General features: G+C 34.8%; 1 protein-coding gene across 7 annotated transcripts in view; it reads left to right on the plus strand.

Annotated features, from left to right (window-relative positions):
• Nucleotides 1-937: 937 nt before the first annotated feature.
• The window catches only part of LOC110668421 (uncharacterized), a 47,692-nt gene continuing 36,577 nt past the window's right edge, over nucleotides 938-12,052 (plus strand). For 3 of the 7 annotated variants that reach the window (XM_021829636.2, XM_021829664.2, XM_021829669.2), the window contains exons 1-4: nucleotides 962-1,162; nucleotides 2,016-2,597; nucleotides 2,861-3,104; nucleotides 4,073-4,350. In XM_021829636.2, coding sequence (XP_021685328.2) covers nucleotides 2,182-2,597; nucleotides 2,861-3,104; nucleotides 4,073-4,350 — 938 coding nt within the window. In that variant the 5' untranslated portion in view covers nucleotides 962-1,162; nucleotides 2,016-2,181. The other 4 variants (XM_021829649.2, XM_021829657.2, XM_021829678.2 and 1 more) reach the window with 4 other exon arrangements.

A 12,052-nucleotide genomic window follows, 5' to 3' on the forward strand; every position in this document is an offset into this window, starting at 1 on the left:
AAGTGAATGCGTTATAATTTAAATGTTAACATCACGTGAACATAAAAGGATAGGAATATGTAAGCCAATATAAAATAATTGCTCTTTGGTTTTTTTTTTTTTAAGATAATTATCCTATCATCCTTAAGTTGGTTCTACAATAGCAACATTAAAATTTCTTTTAGCTTTATATACAACACAAGCCGTAGTCATTTTTTGTAAAATATTTAAAATATGATATTTAGATAAACTATTTATAATATTTATCTAATATAATAAATATTATATTATAATATACAAGTAAATATAACTAAAACATGTATTTGATATTTAAACTACTATGTATTATATTTAAATATATATTATTTGTTTATTTCAAATGTAATATTTAAATAAAATATTTATTATTGTATTTAAAATGAATCCCTTTTATATAATTTCTATTCAAATTATTATTAATTATAATAAAAATATCAAAATGTGTTTAACTTTATTTTCAAATTGAAACAATTAAGTCATTTAAATTTTGTTTTATAATATAATATATATTTAAAAATACATAAATATATTTAAATTAAAGAAGTATTTTATTAATAAAATAAAATTTAAATAACTTGATTGTTTCAATTTAAAAATAAAGTTAAATATATTTTGATATTTTTATTACAATTAATAATAATTTGAATAGAAATTATATAAAAAGAATTCATCTATATGTAATAAAAAGTAAGAATTAAATTATCTGACTTTATAAATATATAAATTAAATTATAAATTTTATTAAATTTGAGATATTATATTATAATTTATTTTTTTTTATTAAATTTATATAAAATTATTAATATTTTTAAAATAATAATATTAATGACGCAATAAGAAGCCCCCAGCCCTAATTCGCTAGAGGCACAATAGTAAAAAAATTCTGAATTTTTAAGGGCTTCAAAATATATTTAGCCGAAAAATACTTGATAAACGGCCTCGATTCTTTTTAGCTGTCCTCTCTCTCAATGAAACCTCGCCCATTCCCTAAATTTTGTGCGGGACCCTCTCGCTCTATCTCTCTCTCTCTAACAGTACATTGTTCGTACTCTCTCTCTCTCTCTAAAGAAAACTCCTTTTTGTTTGTTTTTATTATTTTCTGTGTACAATTCGATCTTCTACTTAATCCGATTGTTCAATGCCGGTACGTTTCGATTGCGTTTCGGTTATTTTGGGCTCTTTGATGCTTGAATTTTCGGATTTTGAGGAAATTTCTACTCCAATTATGGAAGTTCTGTTTCTATTCTCCTATTCTCTTCTTTTTTTGGAGATGCAAAAGCCCTAAATCTTTGCTCGAATTAGGGTTTTCCAAGTCTGTGCTAGTCTTACAGTTTGTTTTGAACTTCTTAGTAATATGCACGAATTGGGTCTTTTGTAATTTACCGGTATCAACAAGTTTGAATTTTCTGTGTTGTTGTTATTATTGTTTGTTTTGAATTTAAGTGAATGTTAGTGTTGTACTTGATTAATGCCGCGTAGAAGTTTGATTATTAGTTAAGCGTGACTTTTGCAGAGGTTATTGTGGTTAACTTCTGTAGGTAGGTTGGTTGTGGCAGTGCCTTGACCGTTAAGTGTCCTTTGGTCGCTGAGTAACTTGAGGAAAGGAAAAGAAGTTCAAAGTTTGAACGTTAGGTTTTCTGGGCTGGATTATTCGTGTGGGAAAGGAAAATTTAGATAACAGCTGCGTGATGCAACTTCTTAGTCTAAGTCATTTCTTTTCCATTTTTGGAAATCCAAAAGTGATGCAGAATCACTGTTATCAAATTGTCAATTTCGATTTTCTTTTGTTTTCTTTAGTACTCTAAGCTACAAGACAGTTTCTTCCTCTCTCATACTCTCACCTCGGCTGCCCTGTTTTCTAGTTATGTTAAACTTTTATAATCTTTTATTTTCTTTACCTTTTTTTTTAAATTTTATTTTTATAGACTTTACTCTGCTTGGAAAAGAATCTCATTAAACAAATAGCTTAGACTAATTCAAGCTTATGGCTATTGCAGCTACTATTATTGTGTGAATTATTGGCGGTTTATGAATTTGTTGATATCTCCTCATGTGGGTCGCATTATTTTATGCTACTTTAGAGATGGTTTCTGAACTTGCCAAAAGAAATAAAAATTCAGAGTGGATATGAGCAGATCCTGGTTGGTTTGACTGTTTGAGTAGATGGCTGGATATTCGAGATTTGAATCCAGTTCATCTAATCTGCAGGAATTAGGTTTTACAGGGAGCTATCCAAATGGCCAGCGGAGTAATTATTCTAATGCTACTTTGGATCGGTCTGGAAGCTTCCGGGAGGGCATTGAGAGCCGGGTGCTTGGTTCTGGACCTAGTACACCCCGAGGTAGTGCTTTATCAGATATGGCCTTGCTTTCTCACTGTTTGTTGTTGGATCCTATTACAATGGGGGATCAAAAATATACTAGGTCAGGCGAGTTAAGGAGGGCTCTAGGGATATCTCTTGGGAATGCTGCAGAAGATAATTCTTTTGGAGCTGCTCACTCGAAGCCTCCCCCTCCTTTGGCTACAGGGGAACTGAAGCGCTTCAAAGCAAGTGTATCAGAGGCCACTTTGAAGGCCAGGTAATTTTGAACTGTTCTAAAATGACCATTGGTTGGTATTTTTTTAGTTGATCTTGTAGCTCCTTTGTAACATTTGCATGTATGTTTTAGATAGAAGAAGCTTTTCTGTCTAATTGAAGACTCAACTTTTTTGTTTATCATTATGCTTGCATATGGCATAAAATATGTTATTATCATTATTTGTGTTATTTGTTAATATAGGGGGTAATGGCTTGTCATTTTTTTCTCTGCTGAAGATGTAAATATATATATATTTTTTTCAGGGCTAGAATAAAAAAGTTAAATGAATCCTTGCTAAAGTTGAACAAGTATTGTGAAACATTGAATTTGAAGAAGCAACAACGAAATGAAATGTTGGTGACTGAAAGATTGGGTGGGTCAAACTTTATGAAGATGGGAATTCACATTAATCGAAATGCTTCTGATCTTGGAACTCAAAGATTAGAGGACAGGACTAAAAATATTGTTTTGAATAAGCGGGTTCGGTCTTCAGCAGCAGAGTTACGGGTTTGTACATGAACAACTTCTTTAATTTTTCTCTGTTTTTGTCAAAAAAAAAAAAAAAAAACCCCTCATGCTATGTTATTCTTTATAAGCTAAAAATGTTTGCTTAATTTTGTTTTACCTTGTATTAAGAAGTCTGTTTTTTGTATGGACGTTATGATCAGTATCTGTTGGCATACTTTTGGAATGGCTTAGAACCAAACCAAACCAGTCCTTTGAATTCTGAGTCAGAACTATGTAAACATGCCTTTCTGGTTATCTAATCTTCCAATTTGGTAAACCATTTAACTTTCGCATCAGAAGTCAGTTCAGACTTCAGACACTATAAGAAGAGAACTGTTAGCAATGTAGTTACGGACATTTGAAATGAGACAAGGCTGCCAAAAAAAAAAAAAAACAACAATTCCCTTGAAATTTCCAATATGTCCAACCTCATCTCTTTGAGCCAAAAAAGAAGTCCGCCTGGGTTGTGATAATTGGAATATTTAGTTCCCATTGAGGTCCTTCATCCTAGTAAGATTAACATGGTAGCTTGTAAATTTTATATATATATATATATATATATATATATATATAAAGTTACATACATCAGTTTGTTTGTGAATCTCAATGCATGTGTAAAATTTTCTTGAGACATAAAAGCTGCTGCCATATTGCTTAACTTTTGTGTCCCTTAGCCCTTATGCAGGAAATATTCACTGTTTAGTGATGATATATGCCTATTTTTTTTGTTTCGTTGAGATAGAACATAATAGGCTGTTATATTTCCTTAAGTGATGAAAACAAATTGCACTAGATATATTTCAACCTATCTGTAAAATTTAATAGTTTTGTTAAATCTTCTTGGGACATAGTAATGCTGCGATATTGCTTAAACTTTGTGTCCATTGTATTCGAAAGTCACTTGTACTTTGGCAACTATGTAGTTCATTATCCTTCTTTTCATAATTTAATTCTTCTGAAATATTTAGGCTGATGGCCGAAGCAATACCTTACCAAGGCAGCTTCTGGTCATGGGGAAGGATAGAGACATGCTTAGGGAATGTGGTGAGGCTTCTGATTTACCTGTAGAGAAGGTTCAGAGAATGCCTGCTGGAGGGGATGGGTGGGACAGAAAGATGAAAAGGAAGCGTTCCATGGGCTCTGTTTTTGCCAGATCAACTGATAGTGATGGAGAGGTTAAAAGAATCATGCATCATAAGTTTAACAATGAACCAGGTTTGCAGTCGTGTGATGCCCAGGGCTTCAGGTAATTTCCTTATATGCTACATGCCATTTTATAAGATCAAAATGCTTTTCATTTCCAATTTGGCTATGCTAATAAGTTCTGTATAGTATTAACGATGACTGCCAAGTCTTATTATTATTTTCAAATTGTTGTTTTTTCATAATTCTTGGTAACAGAATTAACCTAGAGAGTTGCTGTTTTGAAAAAAGGAATGGAACCCATGCAGAGAAAAATATAAGTAACTGTTCTTCTCAAAACTAAGGGATTGGACTTGTAGTTACTTCTTGATGATAGTTTTTGCTCTTCATAAGTTTTAGAAGTTATCTATTGGACATGTGATGAGAATTGTGTCTTTTGCCTCATGAGTTTAATAGTTATCAATGATTCTGCTAGGTATTTAAACATCTACAAATTCAGTTTGTTTCAAGTAGAGAGTGCTTTTCCACTTGTTTGGAAGATGTGCCCTTGATTTAGTTCTAGGTCAATGACTAACTTCTTGATGAGAAAAAGATGGGTGGGAGGCTTTAAAAGATTACTCATATGCTAATTTGTGGAGCTTGGATTTTCTATTAAATGGCATTCTTCCTGCTGTATTTTTATTTAGTGCATTTGAGAATTGTATTGGGTGTAACCTAATCAGTCTTCTATATAATAACAGTTGTTTCATTTATTTTTGGCCTGATTGCTAAAAAATACTTGAACTTTTACGCTTTTTGTGATTTTATCATGTACTTTTAATTTTGGCAATTAAATGGCTGAACTATCAATATATATATTTGTTTCAATTCTATTGTGATCCCAATTTCCAGTGAAATTGTGTGATAGAGGTGTGTTGTGGCCAATCCATGTCAGCAAGTTAAAAAAATAAAAATAAAAAGATCTATGTGGGTTAAATTTTCCATGACACTACATGAAAGTAGACATCGCTTACCTCTTGGCCTGACTCAATTTTAATTTTCTGTACTTTGCTAGCACATTCCTCAAAACATACACTTTCCATGATGGTTAGATGAATTGCCTTCTGAAAATTGCTGAGATTATTTTCTTTTGGAATTCTACTAGATTGTAAATCCTTAAATTAAAAGGATTGTATTTTTTCTTTCTTTCTCGCAGTTATCTTCTTCCTCTTTTTATTAGTTTCCTAGAATATCTGGATTTCTTTTGTATCTAGGTCTATTGTATATAAATAGGAAGAGTGTATAAGGCAAATACATACTGAAATAAAAAATTTCTCTCCAAGAATCCTTCTCAACATGGTATCTGAGAAAACAGAAGATGATTTGTGGATAAAGAAGAGAAATTGTGATGAAAAAGCTTGATTAATTCTGTCAAGCTTGGTATGTATTTATACACCGTTGTGGAATACAAAATAGGAAGACAATAATTCTAATTACATGATTATAGCTGATTACAGCAGCTAAAAGAGGAATAAATCAAGACAATATTTCAATACTCCCCCTCAAGCTGGAGCATATATGTCATAGGCTCCTAGCTTGTTGCAAGTGTATTCAATTCATGCACCTTGAAGGGACTTAGTAAGGATATTTGCTAACTGATGATTTGAATTAACAAAGCTGGTAGCGATGCATCCTGATTCAATCTTTTGCTTAATAAAGTGACAATCTACCACTATATGTTTGGTTCTTTCATGAAAGACTGGATTAGAGGCGATATGAAGACTTGCTTGATTGTCACATATTAACTTCATTTGCTTAACTTCTCCATATCTTAATTCTTGAAGAAGATGTTTTAACCAGGTAAGTTCACAAGTAGCTAGGGCCATGCTCGATATTCTGCCTTCGCACTTGACCATGCAACTACACCCTGTTTCTTACTTTTCTAAAATATTAAATTTCCTCTAAGTAAGACACAGTATCTTGAAGTAGATTGCCTATCTGCAGGGGACCTTGCCCAATCTGCATCAGAGTATCCAACTTGTGAGTGACCTTTATCCTCATATAACAAACCTTGTACTGGAGCGTTTTTAATATATCTAGGAATGTGAATTACTGCATTCTAATGACTGCTATATGGAGTCTAGAGAAATTGATTGAGAACACTCACAGCAAATGAAATGTCTGGTCGTGTTGTTTTAAGATAATTTAACTTTCCAACCATTTTCCGGTATCTACCAGGATCTTCCAATGGCTCCTCCTGTCCAGAAACAAGTTTGACATTTGGGTCCATAAAGGTATCTACACATTTGCAGTCTAGCATTCCTGTCTCTTCTAGAATATCTAGAGCATATTTCTCTGAGAAATAGCAATGTTTGTTTTGGATTGGGCTACTTCAATTCCCAGAAAATACTTCAATCTCTCCAAATCTTTAGTCTGAAAGTGGCCGAACAAATGTTGTTTGAGCTGAGATATCCCATCATGGTCATTACCTGTTATGATAATGTCATCAAAATATAGTACAAGAAGAATACTTTTACCATGCTCATCATGACAAAAGAACACTGAATGATCAGTCTCACTTCGAGGCATTCCAAACTGTTGGACTACTGCACTGAATCATCCAAACCACGCTCTTGGAGATTGTTTCAATCCATATAACGACCGTCATAGGTGGCAAACTAGGCTGACTTTCCCTGAGCAATAAAGCCTGGTGGTTGTTTCATATATACCTCCTTAGCCAGATCACCATGTAAGAAGGCATTTTTAATGTCTAGCTGATGAAGAGTTCAATGATTGATTGCTGCTAAAGAGATAGATTAGGAGACGGACTGATGCAATTTTTGCCACTGGTGAAAATGTATCACTGTAATCAGGGCCCAAGATCTGGGTGTATCCTTTGGCAACTAGTCGAGTTTTGAGCTGGTAAATTTTGCCATTAGGGTCTGTTATAGAAGTCTTCTTAATGAGGAAGTTTACTCCAATTATGAGATTAACTCCTATAGGATAGGATTCCTAATCCTTGTAGAATTAGAGTTCTAATCCATTTAGAATAGGAGAATATTGTATACATCTATATATTTGTGTATTAACATCTAAGTGAAATAGAAAACTACCTAAATTACATGTTACCATAGCCTCAGGTCCCTAGTTCTGAAGTTTTTTTTTTTCCCGTTGAAAATTTTCTCCTGTTCCCTGTTCTAGGTCATCGGCTCACTGTAAACTAGGAGGACCTCCTAGGACTATCAAAATACCTCATAGCTAGCCTCAAAAGGAGGCCCAGGTACCGATCGACCATCCCTCAAAGTCCAGTGACCGGACGTGAAGCGAGTGGCCTCCATGCGCCACTTTTGTGTTTCGGCCACTGTTCCACGCGCCGGCGCGTGTCCACGCATGTGGTGTTTTCCAGCGACTCTTGACGGCCGGCGATTCTTCCCCAACGTCGCCCTGACGAGTTGATCCCATCCCTGCAGCCCGTGTTTGGATTTGGCGCTGCGTTCTTGGCAGTGTTTGAAGAATCGCTTCTCTCGGGTCACTGGATCTGCTGGTGTTCGATAGCTCGGGCTATTTGTGGACTTTAAGGTGCAATGGCTGAGGGTGAGACCAAGTCTATAATCACTGATGTAGTCCCAGTGATGACTAAAATCACTGAAAACAAACTTAATGGGTTAAAATACTTGGAGTGGAGCAAAACTGTTCGGATTTATTTACGGAGCATTGATAAAGATGATCATCTCACGAAAAATCCACCGAATAATGATACTAAGCAAACTTGATTAAGAGAAGATGTCCATTTGTTTTTACAACTTCGGAATTCAATTCATAGTGAGGTAATAAGCCTTATTAATCACTGTGAGTATGTTAAAGAACTGATGGAGTACTTAGACTTTTTATACTCTGGCAAAGGCAATATTTCTCGCATATATGATGTTTGCAAAGCATTTTATCGACCTGAGAAACAAGACAAAACTCTTACAGCATATTTTATGGAATTTAAACGTGTTTATGAAGAACTTAATGTTCTGTTACCATTCAGTCCTGATGCAAAGGTGCAACAAGCTCAACGTGAGCAAATGGCTGTTATGAGTTTTCTTGCTGGTTTACCCTCAGAATATGAAACTGTTAAATCTCAGATTCTCTCTAGTTCTAAGATTTCCTCCCTTCATAATAAATTTATACGTGTCTTTCGTACAAAAAGTATTTATTCTCAACAACCTACTAACGGTGCTCTTATTAGCAGAAATATAAGTGGAAAACAGGGATATAGAGGAGGGATTACTAACCATAGAAACAATCAACACAATGTGGAGGCTAGTTCTAATAAGAACTCAAGAGTCATTTGTTATTATTGCCATGAGCCTGGATACACAAAACGCAACTGCTTAAAATTTCAGAGGAAAAATAAGCGATCCTAGGTGGCAAATATGGTAACAGAAAATTCTACAGTCTTCCTCTTCTGAGAAAACTATCTCAGTTTCTGCAGAAGAATTTGCACTTTTCTCCCAGTATCAGGCATCTCCAAAGCCTACCAACTTTCTCAATCACTGCTATCGTTGAGTCAGGTAAATCCACTATATGCCTTGTGTCCTCGTCATCCAAATGGTGGTGCTACAGATCATATGACAGGTAATTTTGCTCTTTTATCTGATTTTCAGTCTTTTACCACTCCTTCCACAGTCACGTTAGCTGATGGATCTACTTTGTGTGTCATTGGTTCTGGAACTATGAATCCAACCACATCCATATCTTTGTCATCTGTTTTATGTCTATCTAACTTCTCTTTTAATTTACTATCTGTTAGTAAACTCACTCGAAACTTAAATTGTTATATTTCCTTTTTTCCTGATCATTGTTTGTTTCAGGATCTTACGACGAAGAAGATTATTGGCAAATGGCATGAGTTAGGAGGTCTCTACATCCTTGATAAATGTGAATCGCGATCTATTGCTTGCTCCAGTACCTTAACTTCTCTTGAAGTTCATTGTAGATTGGGCTATCCTTCTTTATCCACCTTGAAGAAATTATGTCCTCAGTTTCAGTCTTTCTCAGTACTAGAATGTGAGTTATGTCAGTTTGCTAAGCATCATCGTTTACCTTCTGTGCCTAGAGTCAATAAATGGGCTTCGTCCCCTTTTGAATTAGTTCATTCTGATAGTTGGGGTCCATGTTCCATTACTTCTAAACTTGGATTTAGATATTTTATTACTTTTGTGGATGATTACTTTCGTATTACATAGTTATATTTAATGAAGAATCGTTATGAGTTATTTTTTATCTTTAATACTTTTTGTGTTGAAATTAAAACTCAGTTTAATACTTTTGTACGTATGCTAATAAGTGATAATGCTAAAGAATATTTTTCTGAGCACTTTCAGAACTATATGACTCAGAATGGTATTTTTCACCAATCTTCTTGTGTTGATACACCATCTCAAAATGGTGTTGCCGAAAGAAAAAATCGACATCTTCTTGAGGTAGCTAGGGCACTTCTTTTCCAAATGAAAGTACCTAAACATTTTTAGGCCGATGCAGTTTCTACAGCATATTTTTTGATCAATTGCATGCCATCTTGTCCTTGTTGGGGACATTCCTTATACTATTTTATTTCCATCTAAATCATTGTTTCCTATTGAACTCCGGATCTTTGGTTGTACTTGTTTTGTGCGGGATGTTCGTCCACAAGTTTCTAAATTGGATCCAAAGTCTGTTAAATGTGTTTTTCTTGGATACTCACGGCTCCAAAAAGGATACAAGTGTTTTTCTCTAACTCTTAATCGTTACATTGTTTCTGCTAATGTTATATTTTTTGAGTCTACTCCATTATTTCCTCAAACATCTGTGTATGAGAATCAGGGGGAGGATGATGACCTTTTAATCTACACTACTAAACAAACACAATCTCCTCTTTCTGCTCCTTCTGTCCTTGTCTCAGTTCGACCCCCTGTTATTCATGTTTATTCGAGGAGATTGCAGACTCCAGACTTAGATCCTCCCACATCTTCATCGTCGGAAGATCCAGTTACTACCACTGATCATGATCCTACTTTAGATCTTCCCATTGCTCTTTGCAAAGATAAACGTACATGTACTTGCCCTATTTCTTCTTTTATTTCTTATAATCATTTGTCTTCTCCTTCTCAATGTTTTGTTACCTCTTTACATTCTATAAAAATCCCAAAATCAGTCATTGAGGCATTATCTCACCCTAGTTGGTGTGCCGCTATGAAAGAAGAACTGGTGCCTTTGCCCACTAGTAAAAAGGCTATTGGGTGCAAATGGGTTTTCTCGGTAAAGACGAATCCTGATGGTTTTATAGCCAGATTAAAAGCACGTCTTGTAGCAAAAGGATATGCTCAAACATGTGATAGATTACTCTGATACTTTTTCTCCTGTAGCAAACTAGCTTCAGTTCGATTGTTCATCTCCCTAGCAGCTACACATGATTGGCCTTTGCACTAATTAGATATAAAGAATACCTTTCTTCATGGTGATCTCCAAGAGGAGGTATATATGGAGCAACCACCAGGGTTTGTTACTCAGGGGGAGTTGGGTAAAGTTTGCAAACTTCGAAAGTCTCTTTCTGGCTTGAAACAAAGTCCTCGGGCTTCATTTGGAAGATTCAGTGAAGTAGTACAAGATTTTGGTATGCAAAAGAGTAAGTGCGATCATTCGGTGTTTTATAGGCAGTCTAAGACTGGCCTAATTCTACTGGTAGTGTATGTTGATGATATTGTTATCACTAGAAGTGATTCTTTAGGCATTTCATCTCTTAAACACTTTCTTTAGACCAAGTTTCAAACAAAAGATTTAGGCCCACTCAAATATTTCTTGGGTATTGAAGTTATGAGAAGTAAGAAAGTATCTTCTTGTCTCAGCTGAAGTATGTTCTTGATCTACTGACAGAAATTGGAAAATTAGGCTCTAAGCCTTGCAATGCACCAATGACCCCGAATCTCTAACTTGGAGCAGAGGATGGTAAGCTATTTGAAGATCTAGAAAAATACTGGAGGTTGGTAGGTAAATTGAACTATCTTATAATAACTCGTTCTGATATTGCATACTCAGTCAGTGTGGTAAGTTAGTTTATGTCTTCTCCAACTTCTGCTTATTAGGAAGCTTTGGGATAAATTTTGTGTTATCTGAAGGGAGCTCTAGGGCGAGGCTTATTATATAGTAATCATTGGCATTTGAATGTTGAATGCTTTTCAGATGCAGATTGGGCAAGTTCTAAGGCTGATAGAAGATTAACTACTGAATATTGTGTCTTTGTTGGAGGTAATTTAGTGACATGGAGAAGTAAGAAACAAAGCGTAGTCTTGCGATCTAGTGCTGAATCGGAATATAGTGCTATGGCATAATCAGTGTGTGAAATAGTATGGATACTTCAATTATTAGATGATGTTGGCCTTAAGACCTTTTTGCCTGCGCGGTTATAGTGATAATCAAGTTGCTATCCATATTGCTTCTAATCCTATGTTCCATGAACGGACCAAGCATATTGAAATTGATTGTCATTTTGTTTGGGAAAAGCTTCAACAAGGGATTATCTCAACACAACACATTAAAACTGGAGACCAACTAGGAGATTTGTTTACAAAAGCTTTAAGTGGAACTCGGGTTGACTACATCTGTAACAAGTTGGGCATGATTAACATTTATGCTCCAACTTGAGGGGGAGTGTTATAGAAGTCTTTTTAATGAGGAAGTTTACTCCAATTATGAGATTGACTTCTATAGGATAGGATTCCTAATCCTTGTAGAATTAGAGTTCTAATCCATTTAGAATAGGAGAATATTGTATATATATATATATATATCTGTGTATTAAC

This window comes from Hevea brasiliensis, chromosome 1 (assembly GCF_030052815.1).
Source record: "Hevea brasiliensis isolate MT/VB/25A 57/8 chromosome 1, ASM3005281v1, whole genome shotgun sequence".
In the NCBI taxonomy this organism is placed as follows: domain Eukaryota; kingdom Viridiplantae; phylum Streptophyta; class Magnoliopsida; order Malpighiales; family Euphorbiaceae; genus Hevea; species Hevea brasiliensis.